This window comes from Stegostoma tigrinum, chromosome 5 (genome assembly GCF_030684315.1).
Source record: "Stegostoma tigrinum isolate sSteTig4 chromosome 5, sSteTig4.hap1, whole genome shotgun sequence".
Classification (NCBI taxonomy): domain Eukaryota; kingdom Metazoa; phylum Chordata; class Chondrichthyes; order Orectolobiformes; family Stegostomatidae; genus Stegostoma; species Stegostoma tigrinum.
The window spans coordinates 24,072,531-24,096,184 of record NC_081358.1 but is presented as its reverse complement, the minus strand read 5'-3'; the positions used below and the strand labels follow the sequence as shown (position 1 = coordinate 24,096,184).

Sequence of the window (23,654 nt, the reverse complement as noted above, 5' to 3'; positions counted from 1 at the left end):
AACGACTGTGTGTCCTGACAACATTCTGGTTATAGCACTGAGGACGCATGGTCTAAACTTGCCAATCCTATCTCCAATCTGTTTAGACACAGTTAATGACATTCGTATCTGCCCAGAAATGTAGAAAATTGCCAAGGTATGTCTCATACATAAAACATAGGATAAGTCCAACTGAACCAATTACTGTTTCACTGGTCTGCTCTCAACCATCAGTAAAGTGATGGAAAGTATCAAACGGCACTCAATCAACCATAACCTGCTCACTGCTCAGTTTTGGTTCCGCCAGGGCCTGTTAATTCTTGAAATCTTACAGCTTTGGCCCCGTTGTGGACAATAGGGCTGTGTTCAAAAAGTAAAGCGAGGGTGATTGCCCTAACATCAAGGCTGCATTAGAACAAGTGTGGAATCCAGAAAGCAAAGCTGGAATCAATGGGAATCAGGATAATTTGATGGCTGTTTAGAGTCATACCTATGTTATGGACAAAGCAGGAATGGAGGTGAATTTAAAATATAATTAATTTCTTCTTAAGTTGGGATAGTGAGGGTTTTTTCTAAACTACTGTTCATTTTTACTCCGTCCAGGACCAAAGTAGTCTGAGGTGTGCTCACCAAACCCTGTTCAGTTTTATAATTTCAGTCATTGAAACAAATTTGCACTAAATCACCTCAAGATGAAATGAAAGGCAGGGTTTATAACATTCAAAATATGGGGTGATTGCTTTACTACTTCATTCACATACAAACAGGGTAGATTGAAAGAGAAAGCGATTGAAGTTACTGTTTATGAATTAGAGTCATGGAGCTGTATAGCATGGAAACTCATTCATGCTAACCAGATATCCTAAATTAATCTGCTCCCCTTTGCCAACATGTGGCCCATTTCCCTCTAAAACCTTCCTATTCATGTACCATCCAGATGACTTCTAAATGTCATAATTGCACCATTTCCACCACTCTTCTGGCAGCTCATTCCCTGCACACACTAGCTTCTCATCTGGCAGTGTGGTTTCTGCTGAGCTATTCAGAGAAACAAGATACATTGAATACATTCAAAGTGGACCTTGTGAGGTAAAGCATGGTCTTTCTCAGTGGCTAATTGGAATACCATTACTATTTCAATTTTGGACAGTAGAAGCTTGATATTCCTTTGTATCATGGTCTTCATGAGAGTCTGCTCCTCTCTAAGTAGTTTACAGACACAATAGGTAGCGGGCCAATTCTGTAAAAGTTAACTCTGTGTTAATGGCTTTGAGTGGCAGCAACTTTGGAGCGTTCTGTGTGATACAATTGCAGCAATCATCATCAGATCCTGGCAGTGTTGACCATTTGTTTACAAAAAAAGATTTTAAACAAGAGAATCATGGAAAATTGTGTTCTCCGTAAAGAAAAAGAAATCTTTCAACATCCTGTGGCCAATATATTTGACAAAGGAGATTGCTGTGGTTGTTTGAGATCAATCATTTCAGCCACAGGCCATTTTGCCATAGTTTCTCAGAGGAATGCTGTTCACCTGCTTCATCAATGTCCTTCCACCCCTCTGTCACAGGGACAAAGATGAGGGGTATTTGCTGAAGAATGCAAGATGTTTAACACCATTCATAGCCCCTCAGATACTGAAACTGTCTGCCTCCAAATTCCTGGAATAATCTGAACAATATTTGGGATTGGGCTCATAAATGGCAAGAGATAGTGGCCATGTCACTGGACTAATAATCCAGAACACCAAGCTAATAATCTTGGAATTCATTGGTTCAAATCCCACCATGATTGATGGCAAACTTTGAATTCAATAAAATATGGACTAAAGTGATGAGTCAGTAAAACCTGGACTAAAGTGATAATGTCAATTGTTGTATTAAAAATAAACCCATCAGGTTCACCAATGTTATTGAACGGAAAGAAATCTGCCATCCACCTGTGACTCCAGATCCCTAGCATTATAGTTGACTCTTAACTGCACAATAAAGCATGCAGGCCTAGCTAGTGATGCCCACATTTCATGAATTAAAAGAAAAACAGGCACAAGGAAAAGATCATTTCCGGCAGGAGGGGATCTGACGATCTACCACAAACAACGCCTTGGAGTGACCATTGACTAGTCATTAAACTGGATCTGTCTTATAGTTACTTTGGTTATAGAAGTAGATCAGAGGCTGAGAATTTTGTGGCAAGTGACCCACCTTCTGACTCCCCAAAGCCTGCACACCATCTATAAAGGCACAAGTCATTAGCGTGATGGAATACCTCCTGCTGGCCTGGCGCATCTTCAATAACACTCAAAATTGATAGTACCCAGGACAAAGCAGCTGCTTCATGGGCACCTTGTCCAGCATGCTCAATGACCACTCCTTCCATCGCTGATGCACAGTAGCAGCAATGTACCCAAGGTTCCTTGGACAGCACCTTCCAAAGCCATGACCTTCTTGAAATTGAAACTTCTCTCGCATAGTGCTTTCACTGAAGCCAGATCATTCTTTAGCACTGAGAAGCATCTCCAAAGAAAATCAGTGGTGTTCTGATGGTCCTAAACAGTTTCCCTTCTGCAAATCTCCAAATGACCACATCAAGCAGATGAAAATTTCATGAAATGGAAGCTGTGATATCCAATCAGGCTATTCCTCACAGCTAAAATATTGGAATACTAGTTTACATTTCAGCAGTGAGAGGACAGTAATTTCACTCTAAGAGGAACCCAGTTCACATTTGGAAGTTACATTTTTTTTATTAGAAAAGGAGTTGCAATTTCTTCTTCTTTTTATTGACTGGGTTTCATAGCACACCAGCTTGGTGAAATGAGCAGTTCATCCCCTAGAAATGATTCATCTGTACAAGATGATTAGTGTGCTATAATGTAACACTGGTAATATGCTAATACAAATGCAAATCGCAGCAGTTGAAATTGGTAAAGTGCCAGTGGATTTTTCACACCAGCCTGTAAAATCACCTTTTACACCTCTTTGATGTGATAAGGAAGTGCTAAATCAAAGCAAATGCCAGGCACTCACCGAGGGACTAAACAGCATTTGAGCCATTCATTGCCAATGCAGGCCATGCAGATTTTGACTGTGAGCCTCTCTGTGGATCAGACAGGCATGTAACAGCCGCTTTGTGCCACCTGCTATCTGTCACTTAATTAGCATAATCATCTAATTTCCAGTTGGAAATAATGGTGTCATGCACTTTTCTGTAATTGCTACTGTCATAATATATGCTGAATTATGTCACGCTTGTATTATATGATTAGACATTTCAGGGGGTGGCTAAGGCATCAAATTCACACATCAGTACCTTTTGATCTTGGTCATGATGCTAGCCAGTACAATAACTTCAGGAGCTATTTTGTGTTTTGATAGTAGTACAATTACAGAATTTGGTAAGATGGGAAAAATAATAAATCACAAACTATTCGAAGGTGTCGTGAAGTTTACACTTGTGTGCCTACATTTATGATGAAGCTTCTTAATTGTATAGCACTTAAAATAACAGCGATATAGCCCACATTCATTAGCTCATAAAGAATTTGCCTCACATTAATGTGATGGTGATACTCATCACCCATAATGAGGACTTTAAATATTTACAGTATTAAATAGGTATGCCAATGGGTGAGGTGAAAAGGAGCAGATTATATGTATTAAAAAGCTCTGATCCTATATATAATTAGCTTACTTACATTCTACTGTCTGGGTTTGCATCACAGGTGACCCATAGGTACTAAGTAAGTCAGCTGAGGCAGTTTAACTTCAGTTGAATGGACAGCACTAGGCCATGACGTTAAAAAAAGCAGCAAGCTGAAGACTATGTGGCATCAACTCTTGCTTGTGCAAGGATAGACAGACCTTTGTATTTGCATATAAAGGTGAGCAGGAAATAGTCGCTGTAGACAAGATGACAATGATTCTTAGATGTATATAGTTCTTTATTCTTTGAATCATTGCTAATTCAGTACCCTATATATCTGATCACAAATGTGTATGATATGACAAGAACTGCTGGCTGCAGTTGCAATGTGCCTGCATTTGAACAGTTTGGGACAGTAATTTTTGATAACATTTATTGCAGAAAGAGTGCATTTTCATTTTGAACAGTGACTGTAAAAAAACAAAATGTACATTCTTTTATCTGCACTGATTTTGAAACATGAAATTAAATATTCATACTAATTTCCTCCTTTGCTATAAAACAATGAGCAAATGTCTCAAGGCTAAATTTCTTAACAACCAAAATAGCCATGCACGATTCTCAGTTTATGTAGCGTGTAAACGTCTGAATAAACTTACAATCAAAGTGGATTGAGACTTAGAATCATGCAGCATGGAAACAGACCCTTCAGCCCAACGAATCCATGCTGACGAGGTTTCCTAAACGAAACTCATCCCATTTGCTTGCATTTGGCTCATATCCCTCTCAACCTTTCCTATCACGTTCCTACCCAAATATCTTTTAAATGTTGTAATTGTAACTTCTTCCAGCAGTTCATTCCATCTGAACCATCTCTGTGCATAAAAGTTGTCCTTTAGGTCCCAAGTAAATCGTTCCCCTCTCACCTTAAAACTTCATGTTTGCACCATGACTCGATTTGTATTGGCACACAAATGCAATGTTAATGAATGCACATTGAGGTTCCTCACAATCATGCATGTGCACATTTTAAACAATATTGAGATACTTCAGTCCAAACAAAATGTACTTGTGACACAGGCTGGGACCAAGTGGTAGGCTGAATTCAATGCTTTTAAAATTTATTTCCATGATCTAGCAGTGTCTGGAAAGAGCATCCTTATTGCCCATCCTTGTTGTCATGAGAAAATGTAAATGTGGCTTCCAGTCCTTGTGATGAAGTTCATCTGTGATTGTGATAGACCGGAATTCCCAACTGGTATTAATGAAAACTGCATTACATTGTCCAAATCAGTGTAGTGTGCAGTTCTGGGAAGAACTTGGGGTTTTTATAACCTTGCCACCCTTATCCTTCTTGATCGGATTTTTGTTAAGATGGAGTAAATTTGGTCAATTGCTCCAATGCAACGCTACATAGTACAAACTGTGGCAATATGTACTTTGAAGAATATAAGAAACAGCAGCATAAGTAGGCCATTCAGCCCCTCAAACCTACCCTGCCATTCAGCAAGATCATGGTTGATTGGCCCCTGGCCTTAACTCCTCTTTCATGCCAGCTCATTGTGGTCCTCACCCCCTGATGTTTCAAAAATCCTCTTTAAGTACTTGCAGTGATCTATCTCCACAATGCCCTGGGGTAAAGAATTCCAGACTTCATTTGATTTGATTTATTAATGTCATGTGTACCTGAGTACAGTGAAAATCTTTATTTATGAGTAGTAAAGGCAGATCATAGTAAGCAAGGACAAACCGATCATTTGGTGAAAAACAATTTAGACAGAGGCATACAGGTTATGTTGCACAGGGTGTGCACTAGGCAAGATCAACATTAGTAAGATCAGCACTATTTGAAGTGAGAGAGTCCATTCATCAGTCTAATAATGACTGGGAAGACACTGTTCCTGAACCTGCTAACACATATGTTCAATCTTCCGTACCTTCTGCCTGATGGAAGAGGTTGGTGGAGAACATTACCAGGGTGCAATGGGCCTTCGATGATATTGGCCGACTTTCTGCAGCAAAGAGCCATTTAAATATAGTCCATGGATGGAAGGTTGGATTCTGTGATGGCCTGGGATGTACACACAACCTTCTGTAGTTTCTTACAGTCCTGGGCAGAGCAATTGTCGTACAAGGCGAATATGCAGCTGGACAGTATGCTTTCAGGCGTGCATCTGTAAAAATTGGTGAGGACCCTTATGAATATGCCAAATTTTCTGAGCTGCCTGAGGAAGAAGAGGCATCATTATGCCTTCTTGACTGTCACAGCTACATGGGAAGTCTAGGACAGGTTGTCGGTTATCATTTCTCCTAGGAACTTGATGCTTTCCACCCTTTCACCATCAGTTCCAATGATGTAAATGGTGGTGTACTCTCCTCCTTTCTTGCTGAAGTCAATAATCAGTTCTTTAATTCTGCTAACATTAAAAGACAGATTGTTTTCATTGCACCAGGTCACCAAGCCCTTTATCTCCTTTCTGTATTCTGAATCATCGTTCAATATCCCTCCTACCACGGTGGTGTTGTCAGCAAACTTGCAGATGGCGTTCATTCGGAATTTTGCAACAAATTCACGGGCAGTGAGTACAGTAAGGGGCTGAGGACACATCCTTTGGGGGGCTCCAGTGTTGAGTGTTATTGTGGAGGAGGTGCCGTTACCTATCCTCACTGATTGTGGCCTGTGGGTCAGAAAGCTGAGGATCCAGTTGCAAAGGGTGGAGCGGGGACCAAAGTCATGCAGTTTTGAGTTCAGTGTGGAGGGGATGATGGTGTTGAAAGTGGAGCTGTAGTCAGTGAGCAGGAGCCTGACATAGGTGTCCTGGTTGTCCAAATGTTCCAGGGATGGGCGCAGGACTAGGGAAATGGTGGCCACTGCGGACCTGTTACGCAACAGGCAGATAACTGGTGATCACGGCAGGCTGGGAGACAAGAGTTGATGTGGGCCATGACCAGCCTGTCAAAATACTTCATGATTATTGAGGTCAGAGCCATTGGGCTGTATTCATTAAGGCACACTACAGAACTTGCTTTGTAACTCAGTTTTAAATGTGTCCCCTTATTATGTTTCCTGGTTTACGATGTCTCCCACCAATGGAAACATCTTCTCAACATCCACTGTGTCAAGCCCTCTCAGAATCTTATATGTTTGAACAAGATCATCCTCACTCTTCTAAACGCTAATGAACAAAGGCTTCACCTGTTTAGGTGTTAAAAACACTCATAATGAAGATATTGATTTTTACACATTAATTTTTCCTGAAAGATTTTATGTTTTTTTGTACCATTGGTAAGTGAGATTTCAAAATACACTTGAACCTTTTATAATGGTTAAGAAACAGTGAAGTGTTGAGTAGTGCCCAGCCTTTGACCTGTGTTGTAGCCAGTCATAAGACTCTTGATATCACTGATGCTGCTAGGTTTCTGATCAGTGGTGATCTTCGCCATACCTTTGGAATACTGCGCTCAATTCTGGTCTCTCTGGTTTAGGACAGATGTTTAGGACACCCTGAAAGGGTGCAGAAAATATTTACTAGGATGTTGCCAGGAGTGAAAGGTTTGAGCTATAGGGAGAATCTGAATAGTGTGGAGCTATTTTCTTTGGAATGTAGAGCCTGAGGGGTAACCTTAAATCATTAGGGGGCATGAGTAGGGTGAATAGCCAAGGTCTTTTTCACAGAGTAGGAGAGTCCAAAACTAGAGGGCACAGATTTAAGGTGAGGGGGAACGATCTAACAGGGACCTGAGGGGCAACTTCTTCATGAAGAGGATGGTGTGAGTATAGAACAAACTACCAGACAAAGTGGTGGAGGCTGAAACAATTACAACATTTAAAGGCATCTGGATGGGTACATGAAGGGGAAAGGTTTAGAGGGATATAGGCCAGAAGCTGAAAAATGGGACTACATTAGTTTAGGATACCTGGTCAGCATGGATGAATTGGGCCGAAGGTCCTGTTTCAGTGCTCTACAATTGTATGACTATCTCTGTTGGGAATCTCAACAGTGCTACTGTCATGGGATGTCAGGTCGTTTTCTTGTGGTAGATAGTCATTATCTAGCACTTATATGGCATGAACGTTGCCTACCTCTTGTTAGCCTGTGAATGGATGTTGTCTAGTACCTGCTATCCTTTGGCATGGCCACTTAATGATGCAAGGAATTGTGAATGGAAGTGAACAGAGTGGGGTTATTAAAGAAGAGCCTCCCTCTTTATCTTCAGATGAAGGTAAAAATCATAATAACATCTGAAAACGGTTAGGTTAAGAAGGTAACTCTGGATGTGAGTTTGCTCGCTGAGCTGGAAGGTTAGTTTTCAGCCGTTTCGTCACCATTCTAGGTAACATTATCAGTGAGCCTCCGACGAAGCGCTGGTGTTATGTCCCGCTTTCTATTTATCTGGTTAGGTTTCCTTGGGTTGGTGATGTCATTTCCTGTTCTTTTTCTCAGGGGATGGTAGATTGGCTCCAAGTCAATGTGTTTGTTGATGGAATTCCGGTTGGAATGCCATGCTTCTAGGAATTCTTGTGCATGTCTCTGTTTGGCTTGTCCTAGGATGGATGTGTTGTCCCAATCAAAGTGGTGTCCTTCCTTATCTGTATGGAAGGATACGAGTGACAGTGGGTCATGTCGTTTTGTGGCTAGTTGATGTTCATGTATCCTGGTGGCTAGCTTTCTACCTGTTTGTCCAATGTAGTGTTTGTCACAGTTCTTGCAAGGTATTTTGTAGATGACGTTTGTTTTATTTGTTGTCTGTATAGGGTCTTTTAAGTTCATTAGCTGCTGTTTTAGTGTGTTGGTGGGTTTGTGGGCTACCCGGATGCCAAGGGGCCCGAGTAGTCTGGCAGTCATTTCGGAAATGTCTTTGATGTAGGGGAGAGTGGTTATGGTTTCTGGGACCGTTTTGTCTGTTTGTTTGGGTTTATTGCTGAGGAATCGGCGGACTGTGTTCATAGGGTACTCATTCTTTTTGAATACGCTGTATAGGTGATTTTCTTCTGCTCTGCGTAGTTCCTCTGTGCTGCAGTGTGTGGTGGCTCGTTGGAATAATGTTCTAATGCAGCTTCGTTTGTGGGTGTTGGGATGGTTGCTCCTGTAGTTCAGTATTTGGTCCGTATGTGTTGTTTTTCTGTAGATGCTGGTTTGAAGTTCCCCATTGGCTGTTCGCTCTACTGTGACATCTAGGAATGGCAGTTTGTTGTTGTTTTCCTCCTCTTTCCTCAGGTAACTCTGAATTTTCCAGTCAGGTACACCTCTAGTCACTGAACAGTTTCCAGTTTATCCCAATTGACTGTAACTTTGTACAGAGTGTTTGGTATCTCACTTGGTTCAACACTGTGTTGATGTGGAAGGGGCTAATTGTCATCACTCATTTGGCATTCGGCTCTTGCTTGGACCAAGGTTGTTATAAGGACAGGAGCCATGTGATTGTTGTAGAATGTGGTGAATTTGGTAGTTAATGAGCTATCTGTAAAAGTGTCTTTCTTTGTACCATCTTGAACTGAAAGGCTGAGGTTCTTGTAGTACTTTGTCTCTTCCTCTGAGTCAAAGGTGCTGGTTTCAGGTCCCATTTGCCCCAAAGATGTGTTATAACATGTCCAAACAGGTTGATTGAAAGTAATTTGTTTTGAATTGAAAACCTTGGCCTTTTAAAATGATTTGAATATTATTCTTTTACATTTTCTCACAATTTTTTCTGAACTGCAACATGCGTTTCTTTCATCACTTAGATATGAAAACAGGGCAAAAGAATTTTTGGTTTCTATTAACTTTATTATAAGTTTTTAAAAAGTTGAACAGCATCCATCATCACTTTTAACAAAAGTATTTTTGTTCCATGTAATCTGAAAAGCCCCCATCAATCTGTCTGTTTCAAGAGAGCCACAACTCCTTTTCTCTCATAATTGTATTCAATCACAAATCCAAATCAGGCCACTTTTGTTTCATCCTTCCCTCATTCTGTAGCACTTTTCTGCTCAATCATTGGATGAGTCATGCCAAATGAAAATAATACCGACATGTACGGGCTACACCTGCTGGATAAGGATGCAATAAACCATTCTCATTGTAAAACCGCTCTGCATACAAATGCTTTTGTTACTTGGATTCACCACGAGGTGAAGAGAGTTACAAAGTGCTGTGAAATTGGCAAGCTAAAGGGCATATTTCTTATTCAGTTCCTCTAATTAACCACTCAGTTCTGCTCAGGAGCATGGCTTAATTAGAAGCTAACATTAGTTCAAATTGTTTGCAAATTAACAAAGCTGCATGTAAATAGTGCTAATAACTTTAATTGCAGTATTCTATTTAATAAGGTCTAAGTACTGTTTCCTGCCTCAAAACACTGGATTTCATGTTAAGGCACTGACAAAACTGTGTCAGTGGCATTATGGATTATATTAAATGTTACACTCAGATATCTCACAGAACCTGATTGCAGCCAAAAAAAGTAGTTGAACTCTAGGTAGATCAATGTAGCTGTTAAAGATTTTGAGCATTGTTCATCTACAGAAACAAAAGCTATCAATAGTCCAATTAGTCAAAATAAAGGATCACTTCAGTGAAGTGAAACCTAGCAGCATTACTTGTTTCATTGTTTTAAACACCAAAGGTATTTGGCAGTGCCACACAGATAGATACACATTTTCAAACAGCTACAGCTCCATTTTGCATACCTGTTGTTATTTTCCAAACTCCTTGCAACTTAACGGAAAACGCGTTACTGTGCTGATAGAGCAAAACCCGTCCTTGTGTCAAACAGAAGCGTAAGACGTTGTGAAGCTCTGGTAGGTGTTTTTAAAGCTGATGACGCTAACGAATCACAGCATAAATGACCGAATCGATGTGAAAGCAGCCACTGCTGCTTAAGAGTATCAATAATTGTACCTTTTCACTAGAATGGATAAGTGTTGCATTTAAAAGTCATATGGATCTCTTAATTGAAAGTTAATTTTAAATCAATGTAGAGAGTCATTTAAATATTGATTGGTCCTTTCAATGTGAATTGTTAACGGTTGGATTTTGTAACAACTTTGTCTAAGATGCAATCAATACCACACAATCAGTACATTCCATAAAGGAAAATTGACATATGTTCTTAAAATGCCTTCTGGGTATAATAATCTTATCTACTTTCATGTATGGCTTGGAATATCCATGATCCTTTAGCTTCCCTAATAAAATCTATATACATTGTAAGGATTGAAATCTGGCTTGAACTCAGTTGTGAATTTGTACTCAGTTTATCTGAAAGAGTGAACCTTGGATTGGTGCATTGTGTGTATTTACTGTTGTGAAACATTATTTGAATTGTCCTGTGAAATTGTGGATGAGTTATTAGGTCAAATGGAATGAAAAAGCAATAGTTTTGTACATTCAGTATTTTAGGTCCCATTTTTTAAGTGGAATTTAATGTACAATCAGCTCCCACTACTTTTAATACCAGAAAATATTGACAGTTTGAGAAATTTAACTCCAGCCATGGAATACATATCACAGTTATGGTTTTTCTTCACACATGAGGTGACTGTAGAAGAAAAGAACATTTACTATTGCAGAATGTATCCAGTTTTAAACTTCTGAGAAAGTGCATTGTTAGCTCTTGTAACCCGTCTCCTCATATGCCCAAATACATAACATTTCGTTGAACATGTAGCAATGTTTAGATTTCAGTGAAATAGACATTCTGTGTACATGCTTCTAGAGTAGAATCTCAGCAAATACAGCTGCAAGGAAGAGCCAAGGAACTATAGACCGGTGAAGCAGACATCAGTGGAGGGTACATTGTTGGAGGGGATTCTGAGAAATGGGATCAACATGTAACTTGAAAGGTAAGGAATGATCAGGGATAGTCAGCATGGCTTTGTGCATGGGAAATCATGTCTCACAAATTTGACTGAGTTGGTTTGAAGAGGTGACCAAGAAGATAGATGAAGGCAGAACCTTAAACGTTGTCTATATGGACTTTAGCAAGGCCTTCAACAAGATTCGGCTTGGTAGACTGGTTAGTAAGGTTCAATCGCATGGGATCTAAGTAAAGCTAGCCAGTTGAATACAAAATTGGCTTGATGGTTAAAAACAGAAGGTGGCGGTAGAGAGTCGTGGTTCAGACTGGAGGCCTGTGACCAGCAGTCCGCCGCAAGGATCGGTGCTGGGTCCACTGTTGGCCATAATTTATATAAATGATTTGGATGAGAATATAGGAGGCATGGTTTGTAAGTTTTCAGATGACACTAAAATTTGTTAGAATAGTTGACAGTGGAGAAGGTGTGCAATGGATATTGATCCACAGGGCCAGTGGGCTGAGGAATGGTAGATGGTATTTAATGCAGATAAATTATGAGGTGTTACAGTTTGGTAAGACAAACCAGGACAGGACATATACAGTTATTGGTAGGGAGGAAGTTCTGAGGAAGTGCCACCAGACCTGAAATGTTAACTCTGTTTTCTCCTTCACAGATGCTGTCAGACTTGCTGAGCTTTTCCAGCAACTTTGTTTTCATTCCTGAGTTAATGGTAGGGCCCTGAGAAGTGCTGTGTAACAGAGATACTGAGGGTGGAGTTAGATAGTTTCTTGAAAATAGTGTCACAGGTATACGGGATGGCAAAGAAGGTGTTTTTCACGTTTGCCTTTCATGGTCGGAGCACTGACTACACAAGTTGGAATGCCATGTTGCAGCTACACATGACGTTGGTTAAGCTACATTACGGCAAGCTTGTAATTGATACAGTTTGTAAGTCCTCATAGATGCTGCAGCTTCAAACCACCAAATTATAAGCAGCTTGAATTTTCTCAAGATTTTGCAATGGTTTAGTAGTTTTCAAAAAATAAAAGTAATTTCTTTTTTATAAATTGCTGTTGCTAATTCCACATTGAACCTTTCACTGGTGAAAGTCAAATCTATGGTGTTCAAATTACTTGCACTAGTCCAACCTATGTTGCACCATTGTCACCTTCAGTGCTGTAATTGCAGGTTCACCACTCTCTTCCTCCTGCCTTAAATGCAAGGTGAAAATTGTATGCTTAAAAATAAATGTTTCAATGTCACTAGTTTGTGTGTGTAAACCTTGCATATGAAGATGCTATTACAGGGGAAGGGTTTGGGATTTGTCTGATAGATCTTATTTGTCTGATAGAGTTGACCAGGGAAATAGAGCTACAGCTGGTTACTTCATTAGGTTCTCTCATTGATTGAACCCTGCTGAAGTGATGCAGCAGACTTCACGATAACTGCTGGTAATAGAACAAAATGAATTCTTATCACAGAGATTGGAAAGGCCATTAACCCCGGCCTCTAGTGCTTTCAGAAGTTCTAGACAGGAAGCTGCGTGGTGACTGGTAAAACTGTTTTCTGTCTAACCACAGGTCACGTTGGAAGGCGTGTGTGAAATTTTTACCCTTCGGCTTCAACATAGATGAAACAATTAGGAGACAGATGTTTAAAATCATCCATTAATAAACATGGAAAGAAAGAAAAATATCAGAATGGAAAGGATTTTATCTTGATTATTTTTAATGCACTAATAATTGTTTCCATCAGGCTTGCTGCCCTGTTGTTGGAACAACAATATAAGCAATATATTCACTTACAGAATATTAAGATACCATTTCCATATTTTTTTAACCTGCATGCAGTTTAAGATCAATTGCTGTTTCCTGTGCTGCTTGAATTGGTTGAAAATTTACCCATCTATTCTACAGAATGTCGGCTACGACATGGCATTCGACAGTGAATATCATAATATGACACCCACGTCGAATATACTGTAACCAATGCTTGATGTTTCTTTCGACTAAATAGTGTAAAAACTGCATAGTTATCTCAGCTATCTTGTTTAAGCTACCATGCTCATTTCAATATATGAATGTAAAAAAAAGTCTGAAGACAAAATTTTGCAATCTCCCAAATTGGATACGAGTGATGTTTTCACCCAACTGAATTGCAAGTACATATTTCAACCGAAACACGCCATGTTTGGCTGGAATCCGTGAGCTTCTCATGAAAGTAGCTGATTAGTAGTTTCTGCCTTTAATGGTCTGATCTTGAATGAAATTGAGGCATTTGGTGATGAATGTGATCAGTTGGCTTGGCGAGATTAAGCACATGCTGTATTGTGAAAAATAAAAATACAGTATTAGTAGATATACTCAGTATAAAATAATTACTTTAATTCAGTTCAGCCTGCCGAAAATCAGTTTGCATTGCATTTCGCAAGGCAGCTGTTACCATTGTGACTTCACGCCACAGATCTGGTCAATTTGGAATGAAGGATGCTTGCATCAATTATTAGAGAGTTGCAGGAGGTGGGCTGCACATTCTGTAGGTCTTCATACATCATTTATAGATGGATTTTTAATTTGATCTTTGTGTAGTCATTCTTAAAATACAGAACACCACTTAAAACTAATCTCCCAATTAGTAACAAAATAATTACTCTTTTATGTCCTGTGGAGTAAATGAATCAAGGTAGAAGTATGGCTGTGAATTCTTAGTAACACATTCTGGTGAGAAAGCATAAGAGCATAGTAAATCAACACTTGAATGTCACACAATCTATTCATTGCACAATAGTTCATTATTAAGAGCCAAAAATCAAACTGATCTCAAGTAGCAATCATCTTACCTGTGGGAAAAAAATGTCCTTGCGCAACTTGATTTGTTTTATAGAACTGGCCAGATACTGTACTTAATGCAATAGTGGAACATTTGGTGAATGTAATGTCTGAGCACGCTATGGTTCAGTGTGATATTTTGATAATACAACTGTGCTGCGTCTTCTGACTTTTTTACAATATTAAAGACTCTGCATTAAAGGCACGTTGTTGTAATAAATTGTGGAATAAACCAGCAGGAAGAAACCTCATGCTTGTTAATCCTTCTGTGTGAAACTTCTCATGGCTCAGAGCATGGTCATACTGACTCTTGGCAGTGATACAGAAAGCCACCACCATCGCACAACCAATAACCAAAAGCAGAATGCAGTTTCAACATTAAAATTGAAATAATAAACAATTAAATAATGGAAAATATAGAGAGGAATTTCAATGCCAAAACCTAATTGAATAGTTTAAATGATTGAGGCTGGTTGGCTCGCCGAGCTGGTTTGTTGTTCTGCAGATGTTTCGTTACTGTGCTTGGTAATATCCTCAGTGCAGCCTTTGATGAAGCGTCGGTATGTTTTCCCGCCTGGCTTTTAAACTCTAGGGTACGTTGTGATGCATTGCCTTACTTCCAGGTTTCCTCCATAGTAGAATGTATATGGGGCCAAGTTCAATGTGTTTATTAATAGCCTGTTTTGTGGAGTGCCATGCTTCCAGGAATTCTCGTGCTTGTCCGTGCCTCACCTGTCCCAGGATCTCAGTGTTGTCCCAGTCGAAGTCCTAGTTCTCCTTGTCCATGTGGATTGAGATGAGTCCGTACTGGTTGTGTCTTTTTGTAGTTCATGTACTCTTGTTAGTTTCCTTCCTGTTTGTCTGATGTAGTGTTTCTCACAGTCTCTGCAGGGGATCTGGTAGATTAATTTGGTCGTGTCCACGGTGGGGAGTGGGTCTTTAGCTCGGGTGAGCATTTGTCATAGGGTTGATGTGGGTTTGTGTGCTACTCTGATGCCCAGCAGTCGTAGGAGTCTTGTGGTGAGTTCCAATGTGTTCCTGATGTGGGGTAGTGTGATGAGTGTGTCGGAGCTTGTAAAATCTTTCTGACACTGTTCATGTAGGCATCTCCTGACTCAGCTCTTTGGATATCCATTATCCTTGATCACTTAGAAGAAGTGTTCTTCTTCCACTTGGCGTAGTTCCGTGTTGCTGCAGTGGGCAACTACACAATGCAGATGCACAGTAACGAAACTTCTGCAGAACAACAAACCAGCTCGGCGAGCCAACCAACCTCAACACCCACAACCCGAGCTACAGATCTACTCCAAAACCTTAGGGATTAAATGATTGCTTTAAACCACTTGAGTCTATTCTCGTGGTTGATGACACTGCCTTACCCAGAATTAGATTATAACCTTGTAATCACTGCCAGGTATTCTTCATTTTCCGATAGAAATGGATGAAATAGATCCATTTGTTTCATGGGATTTCAGTTGCTGTAGAAATTGTACTACTAGGATGTGAGCTGTAGAGATACACAATTAAATCAATGTTTGAAAAAATTTCAGCAATGACGATAGATTGCTTGCAGCCACAGAGTTTTGGAGTAAATTCAGGGAGAAGAAATTCCCCTTTGGACCAATTTATGTTAATTGATTAGCTTTCAAGTGACTACTCACTGTTTACAGTTTAAACTTTAATACTAATGCTGAATTAGCAAGCAGAATAATTTTTTAAAAATGACTAATGAATTACTTATAAAATGGCGCATATTGGAATTTCTGACCCAAATTTGTCCCTAGAACTTTCTTAGCATAAATCAACAGATTAATGGGGTAAGAGTTTGTCACGTTCAAAGCGCATCCAGTTACACAGCAAAAATGGAGTTCATTCTATGATGATGAAATAAAAAATAATCTTTGGTTTTAAGATAAATTTCAGCTTCTGATTTTTGAGTATCATGTATAGTTGCATATAGGTTTCTGTCACTTCCACAAATATTTAATGAAACTTAATAAACTTTGACTTGCATAAGTTACAACAAGAGTGTAAAACATGTATCCAGGACTTTGTGATATCAAATCCTACTTGTACAAATGCTTTATCTCATTCTCCATCTGCAACTCCATGTGTATGTTTACAGCCCTTCTTTCAAGTCAAGGAAAGAATTTTGGCATACTAAGGAATATTATACTATAATATGGCACTGTCATTTCCTTCAGTATGTTTTTCCCTGACGAAGGAGCAGTGCTCAGCAAGCTTGTGAATTTTATTAAAAACCTATTGGACTATAACCTGGTGTCATGTGACTTCTGACTTTATCCATCCCAGTCCAGCACTGGCACCTCCAAATCAAAATGGGAAGAGGCTTTTCTTTGAAAAGGTGGAAAAATATTTTGGATGCTGCTACAGATGTCAAATTTACAGTAATGATATCATCACATTAATCATTATAAAACTGACAAATTGTGCATGCTCTCCTATGACAGTGAGAGAATTTTAACATTGCACAATAATATAAAGGAGTATGATAGTATAAATAGTTCATGACAACATTGTTACACCTCAGGTGTTTATTTTTATTTCCACATTAAACCAGCTCCATATTACATAATTGCAGAAGATCAAAACCTAACCCCATTTCTCCAAAAATCCATCTAATTTATCCAGTGGAACAGAATGCAATGGTTCAAACTTGTTTCAGTCTAAAACATCTTTGCTTTGGTTATTATACAGCATACCTACTATGTTAGTAGGTGATTACAATAAAATTGAAAATCGTTAGTAGAGTTTTATTGCCATAAATAGTGCATTCAGTTTAGGTTTATATATAATACCCTGTTCTCGTTAAGAAACACACACAATCAATTTCATCTTTTCTGAGACGACCAAACATTTTCCGATGTTTTTTTAGGTCACATTTCATGGTATTGTTACAAGACATTCACAATGGCAAGAACTCCATTATAATCCACATAATGCACCATTTTCAAAGACCATGCCATAATGTAGGTAAGATCCATGTCCTAATAGTAATGCTTTTAACTTTCACATGGAACTTGATAGTTTTGTCAGTATGTCAAAGGTTTTTGTCTTGAAGTCATTATTACTTGCCCGTGAGTAAAAGAAGAGTTTGATCTCTCAGATCCTTGAAAGAGCCTCAAAGCTGCACCCTTGGACAGTTAAGGTCTAACACTGGGGTAAGGTATTCAGACTTGAAATTCAGACAGAAAGCAGTAATAAAAACACATTTCTGTACTGGATTCTGAGACACTACAAATGAAGTGAAGGATTTCACACTATAGGTATTTTCTTATAAGCATAACCTTTGGGAACTCTAAGCACATAACATTTGTCGCAAAATTTGAGTATGTTTTGCATTTTCTGCTTACATTGTAGATCTGTTCTCTGTCAAAAGTTACTTTGGCTAAAAGAAAAAGTCTATTTTTAATCAGTGGAATGGAGGGAGTACAGCCGGAATATTCATTCAGAGAGTCAGAATTCAGAGCCATTTTAATTTGAATTTGCCATTTGAACTTGATTCCTTGAAAGAGCTTGTGTGTGTTGCATGGTGAAAAGAAGGTTTGTGCTTTTGACCCTGGATAGGGATATTTGCATATGACAGTGTTCCATCTATTGGGGGAGGGGGGAAGAAATTAAGGGTAGTAGGTCTGTCTTCCAGGAATTAATGACCTATTGGCCTGTGACACCTTGACCAGGCAGCTTGGCTCATGGCAGAGACATGATGGGGGAAAAGGGACAGCAGAACTTTTGGAAGAGAAAATTTAAAGCCGGCATTAAGAACCATCAGTTAAAGATAGTGAGTTTTAGATATTATTTGCGGTTATCTTCCAAGCAGCAAGTGCAAAATAAACATTAAACGCATTGAACTGATTTGAACTAGATTTTTCTCACTCCTTTTTGTCAAATGATAATTTTAATGAACTTGCACTGTTAGCACGATAGTCAATGCACACATTTTTTTACTAGAACTGTTGTTCAAAGCCAATGTTTTCTTTGCATTTCATTTCCAGAATGAAAGTAATTTATAATTAAACTACAATTACAACCATTTTAGTTTTCCTGATGAAAGCAGATGAGAAAATAAATTATTGCCCGAGCAGATGTTTATGATATTCTACGCAAGTGAGAATGCGATATATCTATTACAAAAATATCGTTGAATTCACTTTGCAGATCACCTGACCTGACCTAGAGTTTCTGCTAATAAAGTTTGATTATAATTAAGAAAAACTACAGGTCCATCATACTGGATAGCAGGATGGTGCTTTTTACCATGGCATGTAATAAAATAAGTGTAAAAATTACTGAGTTCTGCTGAGAGTCTGTAGCTCAGAAATCTCACATATTTTAATGAGAAATGTAATAGGCAAATAGACTACCATTTCCTCCTTCGGCCATTAATTTGATACACTTTAGGCTTTTCCTTATAATTAGAGAAATACTACTTGATGATCACTTTTAATTTCTGCAGCACATGACTTCATGTTTAATTGTGGATGCAAAGAAAATATGAGTCTGTTTTCAAAGATAGGTGGTAAAAATTGTGAACGCTTCTATTGTGTTTTCAAACCAACTAGGATTTTCATTATTTGGATTTTATTTCATAATGGAAATATACTATAAGCTAAATTTAAATTTTCACGCATGCCAGAGTCAAATTGTAAAATTACTCTGTGTGTGTCTGAGGATTTAAAATCTGTATATTTCTACATATCTTCTTGTTTCTCATAAATCTGTGTTGCTCTTTCACAAGTATCATCTTTTTGCTGCGAATCAAACAAATCGTGAGGTAGCAAGATAAAAATATGTATCTGGTGAACAGTTTACCTTGGAGGTTTATTTGTTTGTGGCATGTTGGAATCCTCTAAGTTATAGTCTCAGCACTGCTGTTTGCTATTAAGTTGATGGGGAGAGTCTATCCCACAGTTGCTCTGTGCTGCTGACATGAAGTCTTTGTTCACGTTCAGATTAGTCAAACTGTTGTGAGGGTCAGGCCTGGGTCAGACTCCATGATGATGTATAGGAGAACATGTCTGGGAATTTCTCTTGCTCTTAAAACACATACCAGAAAGGCAGAAGAGAACTGAGCAAACTGACTGATGAGACCCAGATGATAGTTACTCTTGCTGGGTTCATAATTTGCCTTTTAACACAACATGTTTTATTAATGTGTGCCGTGATAGCCTTGAAAATTTCATGTCCCCCGAAGGTAGGACACTTCGTGACACTTCATTTCCTCGCCCATGGAAAATGGGTCAGTAAATCCAGTGAAAGAACAATGCATAAATACCCAAGGATGAGAAAGAAAGGTCGTTCACAAGATTTCTAAGGTTGTAGGGCCCGACACTGAATATGAGCTGTGTGTGTACTTGGCATTAGCACAGACCTATCAGGTCATGATCACAGATGAACAGCAGCCCAAACTGTGCTCCCCTACCACCTTTACAAATACAGCTTTGTCTACCTACTGTGACCAGCGAGCTTGCGGAGTCTCTACTTTGATTAACAATCAGGATTGGAAAATACAGAGCACTACCATTGAGACAAATAAGTGGAGTAGATACAGCCCAATAGAGTTTGTAAACCAATTCTAATCAGTCTAAACCAGGTTAATCTGTGCACATCAAGGTACAAATCAATTTAGATCAATCAGTTTTTAACGCACCCATGAGATGGATTAGAACAGATCAGTTTAAAATGATTGCATTTCTTGCCTTTGTGCAAATGCAAAATCTATTTATGTCAAATCAAATATGTATGACAAAGTAACTTAAATTGTTTTCAAATTGTTTAATTTTAATCTTTCAATCTGTACATGTATGTAAAGCAAACATAGCATTTCATATACACAGAGAATGTTTTTAATCCACTGTTTGAGCACACCAGTCAGGTTTATTATTTCTGCATTTCAGAATTTTGGAATGCTGTCACCCAAGAGTCATCTTAGTGCTAAACTAGCAATTTTTGCAACCGGCTGCTGCATGTGACAGGGAATATTTCACCCTGCTGTCAGAACACTATCAATAAAACATAGTATTCGGAGTCTACTCATTTCTCCCCTTTCAATCATTGTAGCATTTGCAATGAAAATGTTATGTTATATTTATTTCTGAGCTGATGTGTCGTGCGTAAATGTGAAATAGGATCATTGTGTGGAACATAAAGGGTTAACTTGTCTTAGCCAGCTAACAAAAGCATTGCTTAGCAAACAGGGATGGAGGGACTGTATGTCAGTGTGCTTAGGACCTGTTCACCTCCTCGAGGTCAATTTTTATGGTTATTAAGATTTTATGAATCTGATGAGTGAAGGCTTTTGCTTTGACCGACAGGATACCGCGCCATTTTGTTTCCATCACCTAATTTGTTTAATTCCTACCGGGACTTGCAAATATGATTTTTATTTTGCAATGCAGTGAACGCAGCATGTAGTGCTGTGGGAGTTGCAGGTCTGGTTATCTGGCATTACTCAGGCTGCTAAAAATTCATTAAAATGTGACATCAACACAGTGAGAGACAAATGATCACAGGATGAAAAGGAACAGTGGGCATTTCATGGATTAGTGCTGCCTAACCCTAGCCATGCAGCTAACTGCATAAACAGATTAATCCAACACCATTACTACTTGGAAGAATTCATAACTATACAAATTGATATTAGCCTTTCTTTATAGATTCGCATGTCAATGGAGGTATAGAATCGTTCTATAGCAAATATTTCAGCTGGGTATCAATTGCAAGTTGTTTGATAGGATATTACATTACACCTAAAGGAGTGCCCCCTATAGACAGATATTTTATTTTAATCTAAAATGAATCGGACATTTTTCAATCAATACAAAATGACAAAAAACTAAATTAGTTCAATTTTATTTCGTGGCACTTAGGACATGTTGAGCTTGACTAAATTCAGTTATATACTGTCAATAAAATTCTGCACAATTAAACTATCACTTTTATTATTTTCACATCAACAGATGTATATGTGTTTTATAATATTTCATGGCCCTCGAAGAGAGGGTCTAAAGTTTAAGATCAATTGGATTTTGCACCCAGACATGCAATTAACTGCATTTCTTTATATATACAAGTGATAAATAGTATTTTACTTGGACAATATTTAACCTTTCAATAAAGAGTACAAGCTTTGAAATTAGCATACAGTATATTTTTACTTTTTGCCTTCTGTGATGCACAGGCTATGAAACTGAGTAAATGTTTCTCTCAAACAAATACTGTACAGTTAGTAATCTGCTTTCCTAATCGCCTTCACATTTTTAATTGTAGATGAGCAGACTGAAGGGCCTGGTAAAACCACTGTTTCAGCTGGTGCTTCTGAAAACAAGGACACAACTGAAAAAGACAACAAAGAAAACAAGAAGTCTGATAAAGACTCTGGTAATACTTGTAGATTTTGTCATCTTTCCATATTAAATTTTCTTTGATCTTAAAATTATTTGCACAGTTCCCCTCCCCGTCTCAATTATATTCATCACATGTGTGTTTTACATGTGATTTCTATCAGTAGCCTCACGCTGACCTATTTTTAATCATAACCATCTGACAGGATAGATGCGGATAAGTTGAAGAATATTACAGAATGGCCAGTGAGATTATTTTTTAATCAAATAAGTTTGCATGCTTGTAATTTTAAGCGCCTTTCATTAATCTTTGCTGTACTTGTGATTCCTCTGATGACATATTAATTTTGTTTAAGCTCAAGATTAGATACCAATCATGTATTTTTTCCCATTATGGTGAGGCATATCTGTATCAGTGACCAGAGGCCTTTCAGCCTACTTACTTTTTAGTCATTTTCCTTCATAATACAAAGCAGCCTTCTCTACCTGAGCAATAAATTCTGAATTAATGCCTTTTGCAGAAATTGTACTGATTTAATAGCATCTTGCATAAAACCAGCATCTGGTATAAATACCACAGGCTGTGTTCTCTATTTTGTTTGGCAGATATTGAAGGGTGTATGATTTGCTTATTTTAAAATTTCAGTTTGTGTTTTATTTATTATCAAAAAGAAAACTACTATCAAAAAACAATATTACATTTGAAATCTTTGTAGCACGCTAGGCAGTTACATTATGTGGCAAACAGTGAACAGTAGCATCCAAATAAGTTAAAGACTACTGGTTTTACATAGCCCTCTGTCTTTTTACCCAGAAAAGACATGAGCTCCAAAGTAATACTGTAAAAATAAATACCAGCTTTTTCAAAAAAAATAGAAATGCCAATGCCTTACATAAAGATTGTAAAGGGAATGTCTGAAAGCATTTACAAATGGCAACTATATTGGCACTACTGTTGGTTGCTCCCCTTCTGGCCAAATTGTTGTACCACAAAAATAGATTTTTACTTTTCAATTTAATTTGTTCAACGTCAGAATCATTTCAGATTATGCAGTGTGGGTGTCCATAAAATAGAAGCCAGTTAGGAGCTAAACCTTCTCATTTTTTTTTGTTTTCCAGCATTAAAGCGTGAGTATCTCCATATTGTTGCATTAGTTCGTCCCAGTAATTGGTACATTTGGAATAATCAAGAAGCAGAATTCAAGCTGAATTCATCTGTTGAAGCAGAACTCACCAATATCTCATTTATGTTGACATTTTAATCTAGCAATGCTTTAGATTAATTATAATCAAAATTGCATTTTCAGTGCAAATGTATTAATCTGGATAAACTCCAGATTAATTCTGCACTACATCGATGTAATGTATCTCTGACAGGGCTTACGTTTTCATAATGCAGTATGCACAAGATGTATATTAACCATCATTATTTCAAGGAGAATCAACAACAGGACTTGCCATTGTTTTTGAGCAATTGTTCCTTATTCACAAACACTACTTTTATTATTTAAAAATAATTTATGGGCACACAAAGAAGTGAAATAATCATTCCTGAATTTATATTAAATTAAAACAAAGACAAGCCTTTACAAGGACAATTTGTTTTGCAAGTTTTCTGTATAGCTAACGACAGTATTTGTGAAAATATTGCAAAAAATACTCTTTTCCAACTGTAGGCATTCCAGAGCAAAGTTTGGGCTTGGGGCATGATGCACGACTTAGCTTGACATTTAAATGCTGCCATTTGAACTATGGGTCAGTAATGGTTAGCCTACTTTTCCAGCCCTGTATTTCACATCGATGACAAGAGATGTAAAATATAATAGAAAAACACCACATCTGTTATTGTGTTCTATTTCACTGCAGACATTTAAGGCTGAATTAGCAGTTACCTAGGTGCATATGCGGTAGCAGCGAAATGAGGGGAAAATGACTAAGTACATCAGTATAAAGAGGAAAACAAATTGAGAAAGAGATTTTTGTTTTTACTTTTCAAAGTTAACTTCATACTGAGCAAGACAATAAACTCTGAGAGAAGCTGAAGATGAGCATGGGTGGTCA

The 23,654-nt window shown here is 38.2% G+C and overlaps 1 protein-coding gene across 6 annotated transcripts in view; it reads left to right on the top strand.

The window, feature by feature from the left end:
* zfhx4 (zinc finger homeobox 4) overlaps positions 1-23,654 on the top strand; it is a 353,237-nt gene that overhangs the window by 286,483 nt on the left and 43,100 nt on the right. For all 6 annotated transcript variants that reach the window (XM_059645853.1, XM_048529162.2, XM_048529163.2 and 3 more), the window contains one exon: positions 21,520-21,630. In XM_059645853.1, the coding sequence (XP_059501836.1) occupies positions 21,520-21,630 (111 nt within the window). The remainder of the gene's footprint in view (positions 1-21,519; positions 21,631-23,654) is intronic.